The sequence below is a fragment of the Myxine glutinosa genome, chromosome 14 (assembly GCF_964187855.1).
Source record: "Myxine glutinosa chromosome 14, kmMyxGlut1.1, whole genome shotgun sequence".
Lineage (NCBI taxonomy): Eukaryota > Metazoa > Chordata > Myxini > Myxiniformes > Myxinidae > Myxine > Myxine glutinosa.
The window spans coordinates 60205343-60232110 of record NC_136274.1 but is presented as its reverse complement, the minus strand read 5'-3'; the positions used below and the strand labels follow the sequence as shown (position 1 = coordinate 60232110).

The following is a 26768-nucleotide window of genomic DNA, read 5'->3' as shown; positions in this document are numbered from 1 at the left end:
GAGATTTTCCATCAGCAAATTGAAAGCACCGTCAGATTCCATATACAAACAGCCATCGCTTAAATGGCTTAGAGTTCGTTTTGTGGAGGGAAGGAAAAAAATAATAATAATAATTCAACATGCTCACCCCCCATCCTCCATCTTGGAGTGTCGGATTTAAGTGCAGAGTCGAGTAAATGGCGAGGCTTGCGGAGATGGGGAGATTGATTCTTACCTTCATTATCCAATCGATTTGGCAAGTTGCACACAAAACAAACTTTGATTCAACTACAAGGCACAAGATAGACAACGAGAAACGTCACGGCTTCGCAAGAAATACAAAGAGAAGCTGTGACTATTTTGTAAAATGCATTTGTGACTTTCCTTATCGCAACCTGTGCTCCGCATCTCATGCTAGAGTAAGGTGGATTGTGGTGAGGTATTCCACCCACTCCTGACAAAATACAAGAAGACATCATGCAGAGCAGGATACTTGCAAAATCCACCCCTCCCCAAAATAAACAGTTGACATGGATCCATCAAATTGCCCATTTCATTGAAATTAAAATTGACGATCTTAATCAAAGCTCGGGTCAATCGGATTAAAATTGATATTAGAGGTTTGACCTCGAGTTGACCTTTGATCTATTGACCTCAAAATAGTTGGGCTCCCAATTCAGTTATGCACTGTGCAATTGCCATTTAATTTTCAAGTCAATCGGGAGAAAATGACAATTTTTCAGATTAAAATTGATGATTTTAGAAGTTTGACCTTTTGACCTCAAAAATAGTTGGTTTCCCAATGTAATGACTCAATATGCAAATGCTGTTCAACTTTCAAGTCAATCGGATGAAAAAATGACAATTTTAGAAATTTGACCTCAAGATGACCTTTGACCTCAAATTCAATAGGCTTCTTCCATATGACCAACTGTACCGTATGGTGAGGTTTCGTGAAGATCTGTTTAAAATTGTGACTTGTAGGCGAATGACAGACAAATAGACAGACAGAATTACATTCAACAGCACAAGACAATATACATTCAAGACAGCACAAGTCCAACCAATACATGTACGTGAAAAATCTTCGATTTTGCAAAAAATAAAAAATAAAAAAAATAAAAAATAAAACCTTCAGTGGACTGAACAAAAAGCACCGAGGAAGGTGTGAATACAAGGCGAGGAGGTTCCATTAACACATAAGTTACACAATGCCCTCTAAATTCTCCATTACGTACAAGCATTTGGAATAATTTATACATCGGCAGACGACAGACACCGAACATTCATGATCAGCCAATGTCCGCAAGCATAACGAATACCCAACTTCATAAGTAAATTCAGAAAAATATATACCAATCGGAGCATGCAGTTAGGAAGGTCCACGCTCAATGAGATTCCCAACCAATCTAGCCTGCTATAGGCCAAACATTCATTCAGGGTCTTCTCTTTGACTGACATTCGTGTTCTTCGGTTGGATGGTATACATTGTCCAACAAAGTGACATCGTGTAGCCAATATGGTGTTTCCTTTTGCTCGATGACCTCTGGATCACTTTGGAACTACCAAAACCTCCTTCCAGATAGCTCGTCACCCCCAGATGGAGGCACACTGCAGTTCTGCTGCTCTGGAGAGGATAAGAACCCAGTCAACAACCCGAATACGATGTTCAATTCGAGAAAGAGTTGATCCACAGTCCTTTCACAAAATAACGTTTGGCAAACACTCCAAATCTTTTCAGTGATCAACCGACGGTAGAGTCGTCCTTTGGCTTAATTGGTTAAGACCTGTCCTGGGTTTATCACCTCTCCAAGGTAGCCTCCAGGACCGAGCGCCGACGATGTCCAAGGCATTCATTCACGTGCTGCTTCACCACATCTCAAACCGGATAAAGTGGCATCAAGAGCCCAAAAAGCAACTTGAATCACTGCAAGGGGTGAGGCAAAGGGCCTTCTCCTCTCCCACTACAGCCAAGCCTGCGATGCCTTTAATCAAATCCTGCTCTAAGCCTCCCGCAACTCCCACATCCTAGCACCCAGCCAAACGAACAGGTTGCACATTTATCCAAAAACGGATTCCTTAAAATCATTGCCAATTCCAAGTTCCGTTTTCATTCACAGTGAACGAGGCTCGTGGAGCAGCTCAAACAAGTTCGAATATAGAGCAAGTATGTTTTAATACAACAAACATCGGCCTGACATTGCACTGTGACATATCAGCCAACATGGCATAGATGCGAACAAAACGAATGTGAATAGCAGGGTTCAGTTCCTCAACAAACACCTTAATACATACAACCTAATATAACAACAATACTGCAACATTACAACAGATGCAGCAATAAAATGCATAAAGTCGTACAAAGTGTAAATAAACATTGGCTGAAACATTCAGTTCCGGTTGCAAGAAGACAATGAAAAAAATAACACGTCGTCATCTAATGTAGGAATAAGAAATATAAAAGTGACGAGCACACACTTCCTTGTTCTAGGTTCAAGGAAGCAATATAAATGGCCATTCAATTTTACATCTCAAAACTGACAATATAAACTGTTTCAAATCTAAAGAACATTCAGTAACGATTCAAGATGAGGAAGTCTTGCATTTCAATAAGTCAAGATTCAAGAGTCAAGAAGATTCAAGAAGTCAGTTTGGAAGGACTCTGCACTGGAATGAATCAGGAAGAAAGGCAGAAAACAGAAGGGGTACCGAGTCGGATCTTTTCAAGTGAGATGGACGAGTGCGGGAAGGAGGGGACATTCCCATGATAGAAGGGAAAATATACCCCAAAAAATGTTTTGTGCGTTTGACTAGATGTGATGCAAAGGTGTGCGATTGAGCGGCATCCGACTGTACAAACACATTGATCTATTTGGAAATCTAATGTAAATTTGTTCAAATATATATAAACTGGAATGCAGGAAAAGCTGCAAGTATAATAATGCTCAGAAAAAAGTACCCAATACAGTATTAAAAACCTAAACTGACCTTAGTAACTAAACTGACCTTAGACCATTAGTAACAAGTCTCAACTGCAGTAAGTAAACAAGAAAGAGCAAGCAGAGATGGCAGACCCCCGCCAGGACGTGTTTTCAGTGGCTTTTAAGGCTTTTCTGTCAAAATTAATATGGCGGCCAAACCACGTGACTGAAGACATCATTAAAAAAAAATCTCCACCAATTTATCCCGAGATGATGCTCAATAAATTTCATCTTGATCGGATAAAGTTTTGTACTTGTCGAATTATGACATCACAATGGAGGCACCTATGACATCATCATTAACATATCTTATTCCACATGAAAAAAAAAATTCTACAGGTGGAGGTACACCCATGGTGAAAATTTCCTGTCAATCGGAATAATGGTTGCAGAGAAAATCACATTTATTCTGTGCGGACAAACAGACAGAACAAACAAACAAAACTCAAATGCAATACCTCTCCTCTGGCGAGGGTAACAAACAAGACTGGAAGTGAAGCCACTACAAAGTAGACTCTAAATTGGTTCCTGTAGCTGACCTGCCGAAATCGACAAAATCCAAAACCAGCGGAGTCGATCCCTTGTCCGTGTCCGGTTGTAGTCCATACTCTGCCCAGCGCTGCAGCTCACTGTAATACATGTTCTTTTTATGGTACGTGTACGGCTGAGACACGCTCCACCAATCTCTTGTGGTGGGATTAAGGAATGTTTGCCCTCGATTGTCCCCATCGGCAACCGGAGCCGACTGGCTGTCTGGTGGACCTTCGTTTCCTGGGACATTCGAGTCTGTTGGGACCGCGGCTGAACCAAAGAAACGGCGGATGTTGCGGCTTGCAGAATTCTGTGCATGAATCTGGAGAAAAGAAGAATCATGAAGAACAAGTACCTCATTAAACAGGTTTTAAAAATACATTTGTATTAAAAGAAAAATATCCCCATGGGGACTGGTGGTTATTTCCCCATGGTTTCTGAAAAGATGATAAAATTACCCAAATTTGAAGCAATCCCCCTTTTCACCACCTTTAAATGGGCAGATCCGGATGGGGAGCACAACCCAATGAAACCTTATTGTCCTGATGTATCCTCCCAAATGTGGTCCATATTGCTCAGGTAGTTGGGGAGATGTTTTAGTGAAAATGAGGGATTTGGGGAGGGGCCCATGGTCCCCTTTCCAGGGGAGATACAGCCATGAGGTGCACAACTTAAGGTTAGGGCAATAGGGCATGGTCCCGATGCCTCGTGACAAGTTTGGTCTGGATCTGTCTGGCGGTTTCGAAGAAGAAGATTTTTTTCAATTAAATACCAATATTTGGGGCAAAACCCCCAGCTTTCACCCCCTCCATAGGTGGTGCATCCAGATGAGGAGCACAACCCCATGAAACCTTGCTGCCCTGGTGAATCATACTAAATATGGTCCATAAATCGGTCAGGTAGTTTGTGAGGAGATGTTTATGTCAAATGTTAACAGACGTACATATGTATGGATGGACACCGGGACCCTCTTTGAGGTTCTTTCGGAGAAATAACCTAAGGATCAAATCAGCAAGAACCTGCAAATATAACTTTTACTCAAGAATAGATTCAGGAAGAAAAATAAAAGTAAAATATTTTTGCAATCAAGCAAAATTAATTTAATTTGTCACTGTCAGCCAATCAGCTTGGGCGTTGCTCGAGTGTAGTAGTCATCACAACCAAACTGAAGCTGAACAAATTTCCTGTGTTTTGCAGAGTGAAGACAAAGTCACAAAAATGTGAATTTGACTTGGCAGGCAACATGTTTTTACTTCTGGAAACATTTATTTGAACAAATCATTGGCATTGGATAATGGTATTGGGTGGGGACGGCAGGGCACTTTCAAGGGGTAATCAAATCTAGGGAGGCTGGGAAAGTGAGATGTGTGGGTCCACAGCATGGGTGGGTCTAACTACCCACACAACTAAAATTTGGATAGTGATGGTTTTTCATACCCGAAAAGGAGATTGAACCTCCCCAGCAGCTTATTTTGTGACAGAAACATTGACAATCGTGGCATGTCATACAACTGACAGGTGCAATACAAGATGTGATTTACAGGTGATGCTCAAACGATATTAAAACGGTTAATAGTCAATGTGAATACTTTGGTTTCAAGTGAGACACATATTTCAATCAAGCAAGGTTATGCAGGAATGAGCCACTAGGAGGCAAACTTTGTGACACTACAAGGTACAAGTTCTGACAAAAATGGCTTCAAAGTGAAGGTTCCCATTTAGAATTCCATTAAATGCCCAAAGAACAAAGATTCAATATCAGACCATTAACTTGATCAAGGAATTGACATTTGGCTCTGGCCCAGACGGTCCGGCTCTACCATATCACTGCTACACCAGTGTTCATGTCCCAAGTTCAGAACGAACCCAATCCTTTCAGCAAATTGCTCCGAGCAGAGAGACAACTTTGATGAGACGACCAGTTCCCATGTTAAAAGGGACCACAAATAGGTTCTGCACCTCATTGGCTGTGCTAAGTTCCTGAGATGCCTCTTCCTGGTTCAGGTCCATCTGTGTTTTACTTGTGGACGGGTCACGATTGTAAAGTTGTTGAGCCGCTGCCCAATCATAACGCCTCTCAATTAGTTCTACAATCTTCCAAGAGTTGAACATCTCCGTACATTTGGGGGAGCATGGATTCTCCACCATGTGCTTCGTAAAACGTAGGCAAGCTATGGCCGGCACCCTCAACATGGTACAAACTTCCACCTGGGGAGCAGTAGCAAGTGGTCTGGTCTTCTTGGAGGTTCCCTGACACCAGGTTGCACTGCTTGCTATCTTAGCATGGCCGCTGTCTAACAACAGCCTCTGCACCATAAACAAACGGATCAGGTACAATTCACGTTTCATGTTAACGGCCTTCTTTGGATATGAAGAGCAACCAAAACAGATGTAAATCAGAATGTTTACCCCACGCATGCGAAGTGAAAAGCAGGGTTAAGCCATCGGGTTCACTTCTGTCCATTAATCGACAAATGTCAGTTTATGATCGAGGAACAACTTGATTTCAATTGAGCATCATATTTTGAAGACGAATTGGAACACTAATTTGGAAAACGAACCTGCAGTTTAACAGTGCTTTGGCTTGGAATTTGTCCCGATCACACATGCACAGAGAGGGGCGAGATCATTTTTAGCTCACCTGGACTTTAGTCCAGTGAGCTTATGCATTTGAGCAGTGTCTGTAGGTAAGTCAGTGAGTGAGTCTGTAAACAAACCTGGCTCACCTGGTCTGTAAATATTTTTAGCTCACCTGGTCTGTAAACACTTCAGTCATTATCACTTGAACAAAACACGATTTCGATGAAACTTGGCCACACGGTGTTCATATCTGATGCCTAACGAAGGGGTGTTGACTGCATCAAAATCTGCCCTCATTGAGGAGGTCCACATGTGAAGGGGAGAAGGGTTGACTCACCCTCCCCCAAAATATCTTTGTTCTCTTCTCCGAAACTACACACACAATTTAGATGAAAATTTACAACAACCTTCCGTGATAAACCGTGAAAGGTTGTTCACGGCATTTAAAAAAAAACATTCGTGGGTTTGCCCCCAAAAATAGGCATTTACTTTCTTCTCCGTTACATATTCTGTGCATCATCGACACCTAACAGTGGTTCCATGGTTCTACCAGGTGAGTCCAGGGGCATTGGCCCAATTTTTATTTTATTTCTTACTCTGTCCACCTGCCAGTCAAAGAAAATTAATAAACAGCCCCGAGTGGGCTCACGGTCATCTCTTGAGGTTGGAATGCAGAACTCAGCTGATTTGGGTGCACCCACCCTCCAAATTTCCCTTGATACGAAACGGAAAAAAAAAAAAAAATTGAAGACTGAGCGATCTTGAGAAGCATCAAGTAGGAGGGCTGTATCAGGTTTCAGAGCAATTGGTTGGAAAATAAGGGACAAGTAGGGATCCAAAGTTTTAGGGGGTAATCCTTCCTCCCCCTCCCCTCAGGGTGCCCACATGATCCAAAATCGAAAAATCGAAATGTGAGCAATTGTGTGGGCTATCAAGGGCTCTATCAAGTTCCAGAGTAATAGATTGGTAAATAATGGATGATTGGGATCCAAATTATGTAGGGGTCACTCTGCCATAAAGCCCAGATCGGTGGAGTGTTGCAATGATGGTTGTCCTTCTGGAAGTTTCTCCCATCTCCACACAGGATCCCTGGAGCTCAGCCAGTGACCATCGGGTTCTTGGTCACCTCTCTTACCAAGGCCCATCTCCCCCGACTGCTCAGCTTGGCTGGGCGGCCAGCTCTAGGAAGAGTCCTGGTTGTTCCAAACTTCTTCCATTTAAGAATTATGGAGGCCACTGTGCTCTTGGGAACCTTCAATGCAGCAGAGATTTTTTTGTTGGCTTCCCCAGATCTGATCAGAGTAGTGATGGCAATGTACAAAAGAGCGCGCACAGCTGTAAGGACGAAGGATGGGAACAGTGGTGAGTTTGAGGTGGAGGTGGGAGTGCATCAGGGGTCGGTACTAAGTCCACTACTATTTGTAGCTGTGATTGAGGTGCTGGCTCGGAACGCAAAGGAGGGTTTACCGTGGGAGTTGTTGTATGCAGATGATCTGGTGTTGATTGCAGAAAGTATGGATGGACTGAAGGAGAAGATGAACAAGTGGAAGGAATGTATGGAGACAAAGGGTCTGAAGGTGAATATCAGAAAAACGAAGGTGATGGCAAGTGGTAAAGCATGTGGTGAGGTGGAAAGAACTGGGAAGTGGCCGTGTGCTGTGTGCAGGAAGGGTGTCGGAGTGAATTCCATTCAATGTACAATGTGCACTGAATGGGTTCATCAAAAATGTAGTGGTTTGAGAGGGCCATTAACCAGTGTGGCAGCTACATTCAAGTGTAAGGTGTGCACAGAGGGAGCTGCAGATGGAGGAAATGTTGAGTTGGATCTTGGAGACGGCATGAAGCTGGAAGGTGTGAAAACATTTTGTTACCTAGGAGACATGCTGAATGGAGAAGGTGGATCAGACTCGGCAACAGTTGCTAGAGTGAGATGTGCATGGAAGAAGTTTCGGGAACTGAGTGGCGTGCTGATGAGGAGGGGAGTGTCGTTGAAACTGAAGGGACAGGTGTATGCTGCATGCCTGAGAAGTGTTATGATTTATGGGAGCGAGACATGGGTAATGAACGTAGAGCAGCAACGAAGGCTGGAAAGGGTGGAAATGCGAATGGTTCGGTGGATGTGTGGAGTATCGTTGAGAGAGAGGAAGACAAATGATGAATTGTGAAAGATGATGGGAATATAACCTGGGATGGATGCTGTGAAGAGAAACAGTTTGAGATGGTTTGGTCATGTGTTGAGGAAGGATGAAAGTGACTGGTTGAGAAGAGTGATGGAAATGAATGTAGAAGGAACTAGAGGACGGGGAAGACCGAGAAAGACTTGGCTAAAGATGGTCGAAGAAGAAATGCGGGCAAGGGGGCTAACAAGGAGAGATGCAGAAAATAGGGCAAAATGGAGAAGATTGTCATGGGGACCGCAAGGCTAACTCCAGCAGGGAAAACTCCAGCTGCTCCAACTGCTCTAGCAACCAGCTGCTCCAACTCCAGCTGCTCCAGCAGGGAAAATGGCCTTAAAATGCATGTTGTTGTTGCTTCCCCAGATCTGTGCCTCGACGCAATCCTGTCTCTGAGCTCTGCAGGCAGTTCCTTCGACCTCATGGCTTGGTTTTTGCTCTGATATGCATTGTCAGCTGTGAGACCTTATATAGACAGGTGTGTGCCTTTCCAAATCATGTCCAATCAATTGAATTTACCACAGGTGGACTCCAATCAAGGTGAAGAAACATGTCAAAGATGACAAGAGAATTGGGAGGCACCTGAGCTAAATTTCAAGCGTCATCGCAAAGGGTATGAATACTTATGTCAATGTGATATTTTAGTTTTTTCTTTTTAATAAATTTGCAAAACTTTCTGAAATCCTGTTTTCTCTTTGTCATTTTGGGGTATTGAGTGTAGATTGATGAGGGAAAAAATGAATTTAAACGATTTCAGCATAAGGCTGCAACATAACAAAATGTGAAAAAAGTGAAGGGGTCTGAATACTTTCTGAATGCACTGTACATATACATATACATAAATGTGTCGTGGATGTGTGATGTCATGTAATGGATCGGTGCATTGCGATGAGGAGGAAGAAGAACCCGTTTTAGTCTGAAGTGGGAGGAGGAGGAGGAGGAGGAGGAGGGGAGGCAGACGAAGAGGAGGATCGGGGGAGAATTGGCAGACTCGTCTCGTGTTTTGCTTTGCTTATATGATCCGGAGAGTGCTATAATAAACTTTACAAATGCTTGTTTTAACAGAGGATAATAATGACACTACGTGAGTTACTGTGCTGTCACAATTTACACCAATCATCATAGAAACATTTCATTTGTAATACTGGTGATATTATTTATAATATAAAAAGGTCCAAGTGGTCTAAAGCTCTCAATGGTGAAAGGTCCAATGTGGTCTAATGGGACTAAGGCATTTTTATTTTTTTATTTTTTTTGTATACAAGATCGAGGCTCGTGAAAGAGCGAACATTAATCACACAGAAAGACAAACAGACACATAAAACAAATAACATCGGGAGCGGTAGACAAGATGGGGAGAGAGGGGGAAGGACACAAACGCAACATTTGAGAGCAGGGACCGAGAGACATGGAGACATCGAGAGAACTGTGGGAGGGAGAGGGCTTTGGGGGGGAGGCATGGGAAGGGGGGGAGGGTGGGAGAGGTATAAAACATATGGACACTGCCAGGACTTCCAGGAAAGAAGTTGGAATTTCAAACAAGGTGGATCTGGGGTGAATTAGTGGGGGTAGAAAAGATCAAGGTTTTGGATGGGGGAAGATAAGAGATGGTGGTGAACAGAGATCTTACGAGTCTTCGTGGTCTTTAATGGTATTTAATGGTCTTCGGGGGTCTTCAAAGGTCTTTTTGGTCTTCAGGGGCCTTTTTGGTCTTCGGGGGTCTTTTTGGTCTTTGGGGGTCTTTTTGGTCTTCCGGGGTCTTTTTGGTCTTCCGGGGTCTTTAATGGCCTTCAAAGGTCTTTTTAGTCTTCAGGGGTCTTTATGGTCTTCAGGGGTCTTTTTGGTCTTCAGGGGTCTTTCATGGCCTTCAAAGGTATTTTTAGTCTTCAAAGGTATTTTTAGTCTTCAAAGGTCATTTTAGTCTTCAAAGGTCTTTTTAGTCTTCAAAGGTCTTTTTAGTCTTCAAAGGTCTTTTTAGTCTCCAGGGATCTTTTTGGTCTTCGGGGGTCTTTTTGGTCTTTGGGGGTCTTTAGTGGCCTTCAAAGGTCTTTTTCATCTTCAAGGGTCTTTTTAGTCTTCAAGGGTCTTTTTAGTCTTCAACGGTCTTTTTAGTCTTCAAGGGTCTTTTTAGTCTTCAAGGGTCTTTTTAGTCTTCAAGGGTCTTTTTAGTCTTCAAGGGTCTTTTTGGTCTTCGGGGGTCTTTAATGGCCTTCAAAGGTCTTTTTAGTCTTCAGGGATCTTTTTAGTCTTCGGGGCTCTTTTTAGTCATTGGGGGTCTTTTTAGTCTTTGGGGGTCTTTTTAGTCTTTGGGGGACGTTTTGGGTCTTCGGGATGTTTTGGGTCTTCGGGATGTTTTGCTTCAGCAACGAAGGCTGGAAAGGGTGGAAATGCGAATGGTTCGGTGGATGTGTGGAGTATCGTTGAGAGAGAGGAAGACAAATGATGAATTGTGAAAGATGATGGGAATAGAGCCTGTGATGGATGCTGTGAAGAGAAACAGTTTGAGATGGTTTGGTCATGTGTTGAGGAAGGATGAAAGTGACTGGTTGAGAAGAGTGATGGAAATGAATGTAGAAGGAAGTAGAGGACCGGGAAGACCGAGAAAGACTTGGCTAAAGATGGTCGAAGAAGAAATGCGGGCAAGGGGGTTAACAAGGGGAGATGCAGAAAATAGGGCAAAATGGAGAAGATTGTCATGGGGACCGCAAGGCTAACCCCCGCTCTTGCAGGGAAAATGGCCTTAAAATGCCTGTTGTTGTTTGTTGTAGTGTCTTTTGGAACCTCTGGGCCTTTAAGGGTATTTTGGCTCCTTTGGGTCTTCAGGTTCCTCTGAGTCTAAGAATGTTTGGGGTATTTTGGGTCTTCAGTGTCTTTTAGGTCTTTGGAGTGTTTATGGTCTTCAGGGTCTTTTGGTTTGAGTCTTTAAGGGCATTTTGGGTATTCAGGGTCTTCGTGGTATTTTGGGTCTTTGCAGTCTTTAAGGATCTTTGCAGTCTTTAAGGGTCTTTGCAGTCTTTAAGGGTCTTTGCAGTCTTGGGGGTCTTGGGGGACTTCAAGGGTCGTCAAAGGCCTGAGGGGTCTCAGCAGTCGAAATGGTCAAAAGGTATATTCCAACAGTACGTAATTAAGAGTTCACGGACTGTGTTTTGGGTGTTAATTTTATTTAAAGAAGAAGAGGCTTTGGTCACAAATAAACATACAAACAAACATCACCATATACGTTTGCTCTATTATAATAAGGTGTGTAAAGTTTCAGAACAATCAGCTGAGTTTAAGGGAGGAGCAGCAAAAATAGCACAATGTTAACGGGTAGACTCACAGACATCAGGACATCACGGCCCATTTTATAAGTCCATCTCTCGAGACTCGAGACGAGATGACCGAGAATAATTCAAAACTGGAAATGTACCATTTTAAAGGAAGTTATGAAGGACATAAACAACAGGCACAAATAACTAATGTAACATGTTAAATAAGGTGGTGTATGAGACACTGCATCAACAGCGGTAAACTTCCGGATGTTCCTTTTCTACAACCTTTATATTTTAGTTAAATCGAATTACATACTTGAACACTGTAGAACAAAAACACCTTTTTTCCACTTTCAAAACTCTTCTGTTTGGCAGGGGAAATGTTTTTTGTACAACGTTTAAAATCATCATTTTATTTCAATTGAATAATAAACTTAAACTGCATGGAATAGGGTTTTCTATTAACTGTAGTTAATACTGTCACGTCCCCAGCTAGTTAAGACCAGCCTGTGACAGATGAGCCGAACCAGCTTTAACTCACGAGGCGACCTCCCGATTATGGCAGTTATTGCGCACGCGAGAGGGAAGAGACACGAAGGCTTATTCTCACAAAACACACGGGTTTATTCCGAAACCCAAACAACGTGACGCGACGCGAAAAATAAATGCAACAATCATAATTTATAATGAAATAAGGTGCCGAATGAAGACAACAAAAACAAAGCTAAGGTAAATTTATTCTACTTCGATGATCCTCTCATACGGACACAAAAACGCACACAGGGTAAAGTAATAAAATTACAATATCCCCTTTTTTTACTTATCTGGCCCCAATGGGTCCATTTGGGAGGTTGGCGGCCGTCGAAGCTCCAGGCCACGGGTGTGAGGCGAGTCGCGAACACGGCCTCCTTTTCTCGCGGTTACTCCAAGCTCCAAACACCTTGGTGTGGGAAATAAAAGGAATCCTCCTTTTCAATAAAGGGAAGCACGTCCTGCTGCAGCACAGCTGAACCAACAAGCCTCCTCTGTCCTTCAATGCTCTTCTCAGCCAACACCAAAGAAAATGACCTCCTTCTTTGACAAGAACCACTCGCTCCCTCTTCTTCGGTGAGAAACAATCGTGAAGCTTCTTGCTGCTGCTCGCAACCTCGCTCCCTGAACCAAATGCTGAGCTCCTTCTTTGAGCTCACCCACGTCAACCGGCCGCACCACTCGGGAGACGTGGCCAACCGGCCCTGCCTCCCCCCGCCCACCAAATCTAGGTCGCTCTGCCTCTCCTGGGCGGGTATTTGCTGCATCCTGTCCGTAGGTGTGGGCTTAACTTGGCCGGCTGAGCCCAACAGAGGGTTTGACATACAGTGGAAATGAACCTTAAAACCTACTTTCATTAGCATGGCATCATCCCCCGTATGATGCACATCAAAACAACCTTAAGCTACATTTTCCCTACTTATTACATCGAAATGCTCCTACACGTCACACCGTCCATACTATTGCTATACAATTCTACATTTCCTACTGTATTCTCTTACCCCCATAAACGTAATACTGTACTTGGATTACCTGTGCTGCATTGTCAAAAAATCCTCTCTCCACTTTCAAATAGAGCTTCCAATATTTCAGCTGCAGGAGACTGATCGGCGAGAAGCACATGGCCAAAATATTCACCAGGAAGAACAAACTGGTGGAAACCGCAAGCAGTCCCCAACCAACCAACTGTAAGAAACAGTAGAGCACAATGGTACAGATTATCATGATGAAAAAAACAAGTTTTAACATAGATATATAAATATAACTTTGCCACAACATCATACTAATAATAAGGATTGAACTGCAATAGACAAAAATGAATAAATCTATACCTACAAAGGGCAAATATATATATATCTATACAACACACACACACACACACACACACACACACACACACACACACACACACACACACACACACACACACACACACACACACACACACACACACACACACACACACACACACACACACACACACACACACACAGTTTGTATGTGTTCTATGCATGGCCACATCCATCCTTTAAATTACAAACTCCAAACCTGGGGTAGAAATACAACTTTGTGTGGGGGTTAACATAGGCCATGTGGCTGTGGCCTCACACGGGAGTGTGGGATGGGGAAGGGAGGGAGGGAATTCTCGATGTAAATGTGTACTATGTAACGCCACCTGGTGGTGGTGGCAGAGGGCATTAAAATTCCCTTTTTTACCTGGGCAACGCTGAGGTTACGCAAATAGGATGCCAAATTGGTCCGTCAGTGAAGTGACGGATAGGCTCCGCAAGTACGTTATAAAGAGAACTAATGAAGTAATGCAATCATAAGGACCAGAGTAAAAAAACCTGTCTAATGCTAGGTGCCAAAGTCCCAAGGACATTAATCTAGCCAAAAGTTTAACAAATTATTGGGATCAACCTGCGATTGAAAATCCATCCTGCGCATCAGCTCTTCCCGCAAGAACTCAACCGCTTCCTCTGCGATGCTTGGGTCCTTCATAAGGTCTGGACAGGGCAAGCGAGAGAGCACCTCTCGTGGAGAGAGAAGTGAACCGTTTCCCAGCAAACGCACCAGGCGGGGAGGAGGCTCCTGCAGCTCCGCAACCGCACATTGGAAATAGGATCCCCGGATGAGCGCAGCGATCAACCAGGTGACGGGAGCGATGGCTGAGCGACCGAGAATCTCTCCGCAGATCGAGAGGCATGAGCAAAGTCTCAGCCGGGGCCTCCATCTTACACAACCTGGAGGTGAAATAATTGACTAAGAGCCATGCTACAGTATAAGGCTGTTCAAGAAAACCAGGAATAAAAAGTACTACAAAATGAATTACAGCAATTTGGATAATGCAAGTTGATGGGCCGAGAACGAGAGAGAACAATGCCGAGAGAGATCAATGCACTCCATTGGCTGATGTCATCTAGTATGGCGGTGGTAGAACTTTGTTCTGGAGTTTGTGGTTTGTGGTTCAAGTGGTTCAAATAGAGTTTGTGGTTCAAATAAACAAATAAAATCCATATTGCGCAAGTCACTTGTCTGAAGGGTACAAGCTGGGGAGGTATGTTCAGTTTTTTTATGGGCTAGCTACATGTTCTGTGTGCAAGGAAGTGGGTAAAGTAAAATTAAGAAAGCAAATGGAAGCTGAGAGAATAACAGAGGGAGAATTACAGAATTCCAACAGCTTAATGACTGGATGATTCAATGGGAATCTGAATAATCAGTTGGGAACAGTCCGTCATAGCTTCAAATTCGCTTATCAATTCAAATTTCTGAAAAATCCTCAATTTTCATCCGATTCACTTGAAATTTGAATGGGATTTACATATCAGCCAACTGAATTCAACCACCAACTATTTTTGAGGTCAAAAGGATGCTCTACTTAGTGCCATTCTACTTTGTTCTGTTTTGCCAAGTGTCGCTCCATGATTGATTTTTTCATTCTGTTTGTTTGTCACTCGCCTACAGGTCACAATTCTAAACCGATCATCATGAAACTTCACCAAGTTGTAGAGGTAGTCACAATTGAGAAGCCTATTGATTTTGAGCTCAAAGGTCATCTGGAGGTCAAATTTCTAAAATCGCCATTTTTCATATTGAGTCAATAAATTGGGAAAACAACTATTTTCGAAGTCAAAAGGTCAAAGGTCAACTCAAGATCAAACTTCCAACATCATCAATTTTCATCTGATTGACTTGAAAATTTAACAGCAATTACATGGTGCCTCCCTGGATTGGGAAACTATTTTTAAGGTCAAAGGTCAACTCAAGGTCAAACTAATATCAATTTTCACCTGAAAAATCATCGATGTTAATCCGATTAACCCGATTTTGATTAAGATCGTAAATTTTAATCTCAATGAAATTAACAATTTGATGTATCCATGGCAACCTTTTTTTGGAGAGAGGGGTGGATTATGCAAGTATTGTGCTCTGCATGACCTCTTCTTGTTTGATATCCTTGACAAAAGCGTTTGATTTGGAATTAAATTTTACTTCATCACAACATTTTTGCTCGATATAAGAGTAGTGTGGCTTAAACTTTATATGTGATTTACCCTTTTGATTGAAAGTGATTTATGCCATACAACCGTGTAATCAAAGTGTTTATTACAAGAATATATTATTGATAAGCGAATCCTGGAACAAGGTTTCACGAAAATGGATTCAGGAGATGTTAAAGCTTAGTTTTGGAAAAGGAAGAGTTTAACACCAACGTGCCGGTGAGAAGACGAGCCATGTGGTTGTTCAACAACAGACCAAGGAGAAACAAGATAAACGTTGGGATGGTGAAAACAACCAGACCGTAGATGAGGTTCTGAGTGGGTGCGCAGGGACACTCTATAACAACAACACTGAACAGCTCGTGACCACCGAAGGTGAACAATGCAAGCAGGCCGGTTATGATGGCATCTGAACGGTTCTGGAGAAGCTTGACAACAGTTTGCAGCACATTCTGGTCCATCGTCACCTGGGAGATTACCACACATGTTAAAGGAAAATGGGGACAACTCGTAGATGTGAAAATTTTAGACAGGGATGCATTTTTCAACATTTTAAGAGTTGAACAATAATACTGTTATGTATGTAGGGGGTAGGCAGTGATTACTTTAGTCCAGGTAGATTTGTATAGGTAAGTGCTCCGAATGTCGTGTAGAAACCTTGATGTAATAAGTACTTGTTCAGACCGTGTGTTCTGATTAAGCTTGTATATTCGTCCCCATCACGGGAGGGGGGTGATGTTATTTATCTCAGGGATTATGTCAATTAATTCATTGTATGTTGTTACCTCTGTAATTTATCCCTATGTCCCTTATGGCACTGCATTAGACACTAGCTAAAATCGCCTATCAACTTCACTGATTAATAATAAAACCACCGGAAGCCAGGCAAGAACAATACCGCTGGCGGCGCAGCCGCTGCATCAGCACAAGGAAATGCAGGCCAAAGGCCATGCCATAGAGAGCCGTGATTGGTCGGGGCATTGAGTGACAGACGATTGAAAAGATGGGACTGGCTGATTGGTGAAGAGGACAGATGATGTCAGAGCAGCGCGGACAGAATACTAGCGTGGCAGACATTTTCTCTCTGGGGGTTCGGACTTTGGTGGAGACGGTTGTGCGCCGACGATTCTCCCCCTTTCTTCACGTTCTGGGCCTCGGTGTGGGCGACAGTGTGCCGAGACCTTGCTGGGGATTATGAGGAGGCTGAGTTGTGAACCAAGAGCTGGCAACGAGGAGCTGCGCGACAACTCCTGTTCGCTTCGCGCTCGACGAAGCCAGGATTGAGAGGATGCTCGGTGAGGCCTAGCAGCATGTGAATGAGAGTACTGCGGCCTTCTTCCCACCAAGAACAGAGCCGGGTCCGGACGGCCCACTCGGGGCTGAAGATTCTTGACAAGACACCCCACCAGCGATCAGAGATAAGTGCACCAAATAACCACACATGGTTGTTTTATATATCTTTATCTTTCCCTGTGTCCGTGGTTTGGGTCTGTTGCAGGAGCGCTCCATATAGGAAATTTAGTTTCACCGTGTTTTATTTTGTGCCGGCATTTCTTTGAATAAACCTGTAATTTTTGTACATTTTAAATCCGTTTTTGTTCGAGTTAATTTTTGCAGGTTTGAGGACTGCCGATGGGATCCATGCAGGCAAGTGCTCTTCAGCATCCTCCTCTGCCCCCCCCCCCCCCCGCATGTATTAACTCCGCCACATCTTGAACCGAGTGCCTCGGAGTAAAGCTCGTTTGGCTATCCGTGTTTCCCAAAGGTGATCACCAAGGGCAGTCACATGACAACTGGTGTCAGGAGTGGGATTCGAACCTAGCGGACATGTAAAGCATTTTAGGCAGGGATGCATTTTTCAACATTTTAAGAATTGAACAATAATACTTTTTTTAAACGTCAATGAGGACCATGGTTTGTACAGTGGTGTGATGCTTACTTGGCGCAAGTGCTGCTTGAAGCCAAAGTAGGAGTTTAGGAGAGGCCACGCCGCAAGACGACTTGCAGGCTTCCCTTACATATCCTAGCATTTGATAGCACAAGCTCCTTCAGTGGAGCCAACGTGTCTGAAAGTCCATAGCGGCCTGATGGAAGTAGTCTCGAATACACATTCAAGTGTACTTTGTACGCTGTAAATATAATATCCCTAATACTCAAACTTGTATATCATTTTTGTCGTACAAGCATGTAAAAAAGAAAATCTAGGTTTTCTTGAAAAAATAAATAAGTAAATAAAATTCAAAAGGTTCAAACCAATCCCATGAAAATAACAATGACTAACAGGTACACCTTGAAGTACATGTAGGAGCTTGTTCACATGACAAGGAACTGTATTAACTACTTGATGCCAATTATATTGATTGTACATGTGATCCAAACAACATATTTAAAAAAAATAAAAAATAAAAAATCTGTAGGAACGGATAGGCTCAAGAACAAAACGCTACCCACCTAAAGCAAAGTTGAAAGATGACAAAAAGTTCCACCAGGAATGACCCAATATCAAATATTGTGAAATTTTTTTTTCCCGTTTTGACCCTGTGCTCCCAAGTACCCACCACATAGGCCTGGGGGCATGAACTGGGTGTCTATTCCAAAAAAAACTCATTGCATATTCCATGCTTCTCCAATGTTGATTCCGTATACAAAGTTTAATCAAAAGAGGGTTAAAAATGTGCCGGTAATTGCATTTTTCGATATTTGACCTTTTCAACCCACACCAGGGGGCGGGGCTAAGTGACACTGCCATTGCACCTTTGTGCCATGTGGAGATCACAGCTACCAAGGTTGGTGAATTTCTGCCCAACCGTTTAGGAGGAGATAGCGTGAAGGACAGACATACAACCAGACTGAACCGATTAAAATATCCTCACGTTTTTGTTTTTTCTCCAAAAAACATGGAGAGAAGGAACCCAAAGACGCATGCGATGATCATAAAAGACCAACAAACTTGGTCTTTCACGAGAACAAAGACCTCGAGTTGTTGAGGGAAGCCTAACGAGGGACAGGTTGCCAGGCAACTCATTTGGTTCTATTTCAATACTGCAATGCCATGACATCAGATCTACTGTGATGTCTGTCATCACATCAGGTATCTAAATATCGCTTAGAAATTTATATTTTCGTCCATTTTCATCATTGTGAAGTACATTTCATAACTGACTATTATCCTGCATGTGCATGTAATCCTTCATTCTTTTATATTCCAATTAAATGCTTCATGAACCATGACAGTTTGTTAACCAATGTTATATGCATGTTGTTAACTAAAGTCATGGACCATGGTAGGTTGTTAACCAATGTTAATGGACATGTTAACCAAGGTCATGGACAATGACAGGTTGTTAACCAATGTTATGACATGTTAACCAAGGTCATGGAGCATGACAGGTTGTTAACCAATGTTATGACATGTAGTTAATGAAGGTCATGGACCATGACAGGTTGTTAACCAATTATGACATGTTAACTAAGGTCATGGACCATAACAGGTTGTTAACCAATGTTATGACGTGTTGTTAACCAAGTTCATGGACCATAACAGGTTGTTAACCAATGTTATGACATGTTGTTAACCAAGGTCATGGACTATAACAGGTTGCTATCCAATGTTATGACATGTTAACGAAGGTCATGGACCTTAACAGGTTGTTAAAAAAATGTTATGACATGTTAACCAAGGTTATGGACCATAACACGTTGGAAACCAATGTTATGACATGTTGTTAATCAAGGTCATGGACCAAGCCATTTTGTTAACTAATATTATGACATGTTAATTAACCAAGGTCATGGACCATGCCATTTTGTTAACCCATGTTAACTACAACACTTGGACTAATTCGAATAAATAAACAAACTTACTCAAGTGACGTGTTTAATTACAAGTAACTTTGCCAGGATGAATTTATATTCTTGACAATGTAGTGCGGTGCTATGCGCACGACTTGTTTTGCCAATAAAGGAAGCAACAACGATGTAACCACAAGCGTCTTTATTTCACGGATCAAACTATAGCACTGCCGTGCTCGGGGCTGTGAGCCCCGTGTATATCCCAAGGCCACGCCTACCCCTCGGGCGTGGCCGACACCCTCCTGGTGCGCGGAATGATGTCATCGCGCTAGCGAGCCATCGTGTACGCCACACGCGCCCCCCCAGAATTCCCGCGCACCTGAAGGGTCAGTTTGCGGGGCAAACGGATGACCCGGCCGAAGCGCCCTCTGGCGGCTGGCGGCGTCTGGGATGCCGGGATGCCACCGGCTGCCCCTGGGATAGGTGCGGGGCCAGGGGGCGGCGTGCCGGCGGGGTTGGGCGGTGCCGGGGGTCCGCCCGCCGGGGGGCGGCCCCGATGCGGGGGCTGAGCCACTGGCGGGGGGTGGTCCACGTCGAGGTGGGCCAGTTTGAGGCGGTCCACGGACACGCGGTCCGGAGTACCGCCGATGTCCAGGGTGAAGTGCTTCGCCCCGGTCTCCAGCACACGGAAGGGCCCGTCGTACGGGGGCCACAGCCGTGTCCGGTGGGCGTCGTGTCGGACGAACACGTACTCTGCCGTGCGAAGCTCCGGGGCGACGTGCGTTGGCGGGCACCCGTGGTGCGCCATCGGCACCGGTGCAAACCTCTGGGCGGTCTCCTGCAGCGCGGAGCGCTGCTGCGCCGCGGACCATGGTGCCCTGGAGTCGGGGAGGAATTCGCCCGGCACCCGCAGCGGTTGTCCGAAGACCAACTCCGCCGCGGATGCGCGCAGGTCGTCCTTGGGCGCCGTCCGGAGACCCAGCAGGACCCAGGGGAGCCTGTCGACCCAGCCGCCATCACGGAGGGTGGCCCGGAGCGCGGCCTTTAAGGAGCGGTGGAAACGCTCGCACAGGCCGTTGGCCTGGGGATGATAGGCTGTGGTACGGTGCAGCTGGACACCGAGCCCCCGCGCGACCGCCCCCCAGAGCTCTGAGGTGAACTGGGGGCCGCGGTCGGACGAGATGTCCGAGGGGGCACCGAACCGGGCAACCCAGGTGGCGATGAACGCCTGCGCGACGTCCGCCGCCGTCGTCGCTGCCAAAGGCACGGCCTCCGGCCACCAGGTGGTGCGGTCCACCATGGTGAGGACGTGGGTGAAACCCCGCGAGGGGGGCAGAGGTCCCACCAAGTCCACGTGAACGTGGTCGAACCTATGTTCGGACACCGTAAACGGGGCCAACGGGGCCTGGGTGTGGCGGTGCACCTTCGCGCGCTGGCACGCGAGGCACGTCCTGGTCCAATCGCGGACGACCTTCCGGAGGCCATGCCAGACGAACTTGTCGGCGACCAGCCTCTGGGAGGCCTTCGTGCCCGGGTGGGACAGGCTGTGGATGGCGTCAAAAACCCGGCGCTGCCAGCCCGCGGGCACGATGGGGCGAGGCCACCCGAGGCAGACGTCGCACAAGAGGGCCGTGCCCGCGCCATCTAACAGCACCTCGGTGACGCGGAGGCCCGTGACGGCGGTCCGCAAGGCCTGGACGTCGGGGTCGGTGGTCTGGTCTGCCGCCATCCGGGCATAGTCGATGCCGAGGTGGACCGCGTGGGCGACGGACCGGGAAAGGCAATCCGCCACCGGGTTGTCCTTCCCCGCGACGTGCCGGATGTCCGTCGTGTACTCGGACACGGCCGAGAGGTGACGCTGCTGCCGGGCCGACCACAGCTCGGCGACCTTGGCCATCGCGAAGACCAGGGGCTTAACCAGGACCAGGACCGGGTGGCGTTAACCAGGGCGAGCTTCGCGCCCGCGAACGCCGCGTCTATCTGCTCGGTCCAAACGACGTCACCTTTGCCCGGCTTCCCCCGGAGGGCCTCGTGCAGGGGGCGCAGGAGCTGGGCGATGCGGGGCAGGAAACGGTGGTCAAAGTTTACCATGCCCAGGAACTCCTGGAGCCCCCTGATCGTGCGGGGGCGCGGAAACCCCTTGACCGCCTCCACCTTTGCTGGTAAGGGGATGGCCCCGTGCCTGGTGACGCGGTGCCCCAAAAAGTCGATCTCGGCGACGCCGAACCGGCACTTGGCGGGGTTCACTATCAGGCCATGCTGGCCCAGGCGTTCGAAGAGCGTGCGGAGATGGCGGAGGTGCTCTTCACGGTACGCGCTTGGGATGAGGATGTCGTCCAGGTAGACATAGACGAACTCCAGGTCGCGCAAGACGCTGTCCATCAGACGTTGGAACGCCTGAGCCACATTCTTCAAACCGAAGGGCATCCGAAGGAACTCGAAAAGGCCGAATGGCGTAATGACGGCCGTCTTCGGGATGTCCTCCGGCCTGACGGGGACCTGGTGGTAGCCGCGTATGAGGTCCACCTTCGAAAAGCAGGACATTTTCGCCAACCGGGCGGAAATGTCCTGGATGTGAGGGACCGGGTAACGGTCGGGGGTGGTGGCATCGTTGAGGCGGGGGTAGTCCCCGCACGGCCGCCATCCCCCACCAGGCTTCGGCACGATATGTAGCGGCGACGCCCAAGCACTCTTGGAGCACCGCACGATGCCCAGCCGCTCCAGCGTAGCGACCTCCGCTCTCGCCACCGCAAGCTTCGTCGGTTTGAGGCGGCGGGCCCGGGCGTAGACCGGTGGCCCGATGGTGGGGATGTGATGTTCGACACCGTGCTTTACGGCCACCGCTGAGAAGGTGGGCCGCGTGAGGGCCGGGAAACTGGCGAGGAGGCGGGTGAACTCGTCCGCTGCCGAGAGCGTACAAACCAACCTCGCCGGGATCGGACCGCTCAGCAAGCCGCTTGGTGAGCCGCTCGGTGAGCCGCTCAGGGAGCTGCCCAACGAACCGCTCAGCGTGCAAGGCAGCGAGCTGAACGTTTCCGCCTGGACGAGGCGCCTGTTCTTAACATCCACCAACAGCCCATTTGCACACAGGAAATCCGCACCGATCAATGCCATGGGCACGCTGGCGGTTACGAAAGTCCATTGAAAGCGTTGCCCTCCGAACCGCAGGGAGAGGCAGCGCTTCCCGAAGGTGCGTATGGGCGTACCGTTGGCTGCAAGCAACGCGGGGCCCCGACCCGCGGCTCGCTTGTCGGATGTGGGGGCGGGGATAACGCTCACCTGTGCGCCCGTGTCGCAGAGGAAGCGACGCCCGGACAAGGTGTCCGTGACAAACAGGAGGCTGCCGGAATGGCCGACGCTCAGGGCCGCTACCGAGCGCCGGCTTTGTCGTTTCCCGACTTGCCGAAGGAGCACGGCGGGCAACAATTCTTCGCCTTGTGGCCAAACCTGGCATGGAAATAGCACCAGGTTTGCGGCGAAGGCGGAGGCTGCGGTTTTCGCGGTGGTGGTGGGCGGGGCGTGGCGGCGGCCACGCAGTGTGCATCAGCCTTGAGATCCACGAGGTGTGGTGCATCAGCATCAGCCCCGGGATCCGCGACGGCCGCACCGAAGCTCGCCCGCGTGTCACACGCCACAAAAAACTTGTCGGCCTCGACGGCCAGCGCGCGGGGTTCCTTTATCTTGGAACCGGCCAACGCGAGGCGTACCTGGGCCGGCAGCTGGCGTAAAAAGAGCGCCCGGAATAAAATAAAAAAATCCGGTGCTTTGTCCCCCAGTAGCGACAGCATGTGGTCCATTCGGACCGATGGTCGCGTGTCGCCGAGGTCGGGAAGGTCCAGGAGACGGTCGGTCCGTTCGCCCTCTGTGAGGCCGAACGTGGCGATGAGGCGACGCTTGAGCGCCTCGTACCTGTGGTCGGCCGGTGGGTTCCGCAGGACAGACACGACTCGAGCGGCTGTGCCGGGCCCGAGGGCGGTGATGACGTGGAAATAGCATGTCTCGTCCGCCGTTATGCCACGAAGCTGAAACTGGGCTTCGGCCTGCATAACCCATATCTCCGCCTGAGCTTCCCAAAACTCGGGGAGTTTCACCGCTACCGCGTTGCTGCTCGTCATGGCGCGTTCTGTAGGTCAGCGTCGGCTGAACTAGTCGAGGTCACCAATGTAGTGCGGTGCTATGCGCACAACTTGTTTTGCCAATAAAGGAAGCAACAACGATGTAACCACAAGCGTCTTTATTTCACGGATCAAACTATAGCACTGCCGTACTCGGGGCTGTGAGCCCCGTGTATATCCCGAGGCCACGCCTACCCCTCGGGCGTGGCCGACACCCTCCTGGTGCGCGGAATGATGTCATCGCACCAGCGAGCCATCGTGTCCACCACAATAAGTCATAAATTATCTAGACGGTTCCATGACAATTCATGTCTGTTTACGAGTTATATGCAACTACCAAGTAGGAAAAGATTTGAGCAGTGAGCCGTACATATAAATGTACACACACAGGACTATAACTTTATACCTGGCACAGAAACGACGCAAAAGTCGGTTTCCATCTCAGAGGACAAACTTTATTCCCCCAATTTTCTTTCCTTCCGGCATCTGCAGGGAATCTAAACATTTTGAAACCATTCTCTGATCGATTGGTGCATCCAATGGCACAGCATCATGTAACTTTAAAAATAATGAGCTGCCGTTTGCTCATTCAATGAAGATTAATGGATACAAATAGGTGCCCGTGACCCACGTGACCAGAAATCTCCGGGACACGCCATGTTGCTACTCCCAGTACGTAGATTAGGGACTCTAGTGGGACGACAACGGCTTGTGGGACAAACTGGCAGCTTTTAAAATGTTACATTGACGCAGAACGCAGAGATATAAGGCTTTGTGCAAATTCGAGGATGGTCCATGACCAATCTTAAATTATGAAACAACAACAATCTTAAATTTGAGTATCGACTTGAAATACCCTCCAAGCACCATAAAAACCCACCGGAGATTAATCGAGTCGAGCATACACAGTGCTCACTTTGCTGGTCATTCTAGTCACCGCTGCATGCAACAGTTTTTCCTCTTCAAACCGACAAAGTATCCCAGAATCCTTCACGAATCACTTTGCACAACATAAAACAGCACAACTCTTCCCATTATATCTTTACAAATGAAAACGATTAAACCACGGAAGTGACGGAATGTCGACCCAAAGGGGGCGGAGAAACACCGAGGTCACGTGATATGCGCCAACTCGATCTCGATGAGATTTCAATATCCTGAGACGAACTCGAGTTTAAAACGAGGTGAAAACATCCCGGAGCGACAGTGTATAACATTTATACTTGAATTTAGAGTCTTCAGTTCATCAAATCGAAAAAAAAATAATTTCTGAACGTAACAAACGAAATTGTAGAATAATTTCAGTCACGTGACACCTCGGGCCTTTAAATATATATATATATATATAACTGTTTACCATCACTTAGATTATAAAATAATTATAAACAATTACTTATATACATAAATAAATCCATGCAACAATAAATTAGTCAGTATTTAGAAAAATATACATCAGTCATGGAGAATAAGGTAGATTAGAAGAAGGAGGACATCAGCCTCGTCGAATATAATAAGACGATACATACTCAGTCGCTTCCGTTAGCTACAACAAAAGTATATTCCGATAGAGAGGTTAAGATACAGATTTTGAAGAGAAAGAAGAACGGCAAAAGGAAGTGAATATGACGAACGGAATTAATACAATATTTTTGGGGTTGAAAAGGAATGTGAATTCGAGAAATATTAAACTCCATGACGTCATGACGTATTCAATCACGACGCGGTAATATTTACTAACAGTAACAGCCAGGTGTTGGCTTAACGGTTAAGGTGGCGACTAAGATGTTAGGGTCTTGAGGTCAAGCCCCTGGCGTAGTGTTAAACACCACCTGGTGTGTTGACTCAGCCTGCCATCCTCCCGAGGTCTACAAAACTAGCACCAGGTTATTGGAAGCAGGGGGCACTGCATCAGCGGCACCGCTGCGCTTCCAGAAATAATGCAACCAGTCGCCACAGGCTGCATACAAAATAATAATATTTAATAATAAAGCATTAATCGCTTTACAGTACTAAGTGGATTGACTGTTACGGCCGAATACTATGGTGTTCGATTACCTATAAGCTTGCTATCGCTTGCCAAGCCTGCCGTTCCTTAACAACCGTTTCAACTGAGTGCTTGCAGTCAATGCGCCGCCATATTGAGACCCCCTAATAGAAAGGTTTACACGGCGTGCATATGCCTACCAGTCAATGCGCAGCCATTTTGAGACCCCTCGTAGATAGGAGTGCGGCGTGCATAGCCGGACACAACTCTCACGCCATTGTGCCGCCATATTGAGACCCCCAAATTGAAACGACTACACAGCGTGCATATGCGAACCAAAGTCAATGCGCAGCCATTTTGAGACCCCCTCCTAGATAGGTCTGCGGCGTGCATAGTCGGACACAACTCGAACGCCATTATGCCGCCATATTGAGACCCCCAAATTGAAAAGACTACACAGCGTGCATATGCGAACCAAAGTCAATGTGCAGCCATTTTGAGACCCCCTCCTAGATAGGACTGCGGCGTGCATAGCCATACACAACTCTAACGCCATATTGAGACCCCCTAATAGAAAAGACTACACGGCGTGCATATGCGTACCAAAGTCAATGCGCAGTCATTTTGAGACCTCCTCCGAGAAAGGACCGCGGCGTGCATAGCCGTACACAACTCTAACGCCATATTGAGACCCCCTAATAGAAAAGACTACACAGCGTGCATATGCGTACCAAAGTCAATGCGCAGCCATTTTGAGACCCCCTCCTAGAAAGGACTGCGGCGTGCATAGACACATTAAAATCGATCGCCCATAGGCTTAGCCATAGTTTTCATAAAAGTTCGGCGAAGTATAATTTACAAACGGTCTGCGGTCAAAGTGTTTGTGAACGGCTGTTATTAGATGAAAATAGTAAATCCGATTTGAGTAATTGGAATCATGCAATCTCCCCCTTCTTATCTGGACCCCAAGCACAGCTCGTAAGATCCCTGCAATTAATTATTTATTCTCTGTCTCGTTCATACGAGAAAGCAATAAGAATACAATGTTATATATATATTTTTGTCTGACATTAAAAAAACTTTCTCACCTTGCGCACGATTCGTTCCAAATGGTTTCGGTTTCCGATGCAAGAGAAATCAAAACAAACTCTTCTTTTTTTTCGTCCAGTTTCTCAATTCGCTATTGGTCAGTTCGTTTATAGCAAAACAAAAAATTCAACTAAAGTCCCCGAATAACAAATCGAGAGGCATACACCATGATTCGAGCACGACACTGTTACAGGATCGAAACTTTTAAAACTCAAACTCAAACCGAAACACTTTTCTACCTCTTCTGCCTCTCTTAAATGT

The 26768-nt window shown here is 46.3% G+C and overlaps 1 protein-coding gene across 8 annotated transcripts; it reads right to left on the bottom strand.

The window, feature by feature from the left end:
- Positions 1-2136: 2136 nt before the first annotated feature.
- Positions 2137-26768, bottom strand: LOC137439824 (calcium homeostasis modulator protein 6). Of its 8 annotated transcripts, none has more exons than XM_068135948.2 (6): positions 26507-26768; positions 17467-17656; positions 15745-15994; positions 13948-14270; positions 13060-13212; positions 2137-3813 (listed from the first exon to the last, which is right to left on the bottom strand). In XM_068135948.2, the coding sequence occupies exons 3-6, from the start codon at positions 15986-15988 to the stop codon at positions 3463-3465; spliced, it is 1071 nt and encodes a 356-aa protein (XP_067992049.2). In that variant the 5' UTR covers positions 15989-15994; positions 17467-17656; positions 26507-26768; the 3' UTR covers positions 2137-3462. The 8 variants fall into 8 exon arrangements, with proteins under 8 accessions (XP_067992049.2, XP_078624342.1, XP_067992051.2 ...); XM_078768216.1 differs by having other exon boundaries at positions 15829-15994; positions 26507-26731; XM_068135950.2 differs by lacking the exon at positions 26507-26768 and adding an exon at positions 24315-24546 and having other exon boundaries at positions 15829-15994.

Coding starts and splice junctions, on each gene's coding strand:
- LOC137439824 (XM_068135948.2), bottom strand. CDS start 15,988: ATGGACCAGAATGTGCTGCAAACTGTTGTCAAGCTTCTCCAGAACCGT. Junction 14,271..15,744: donor CATGGCTCGTCTTCTCACCG/GCACGTTGGTGT, acceptor TTTCACCTCCAG/GTTGTGTAAGATGGAGGCCC. Junction 3,814..13,059: donor TTTTTGACAATGCAGCACAG/GTAATCCAAGTA, acceptor TCTTTTCTCCAG/ATTCATGCACAGAATTCTGC.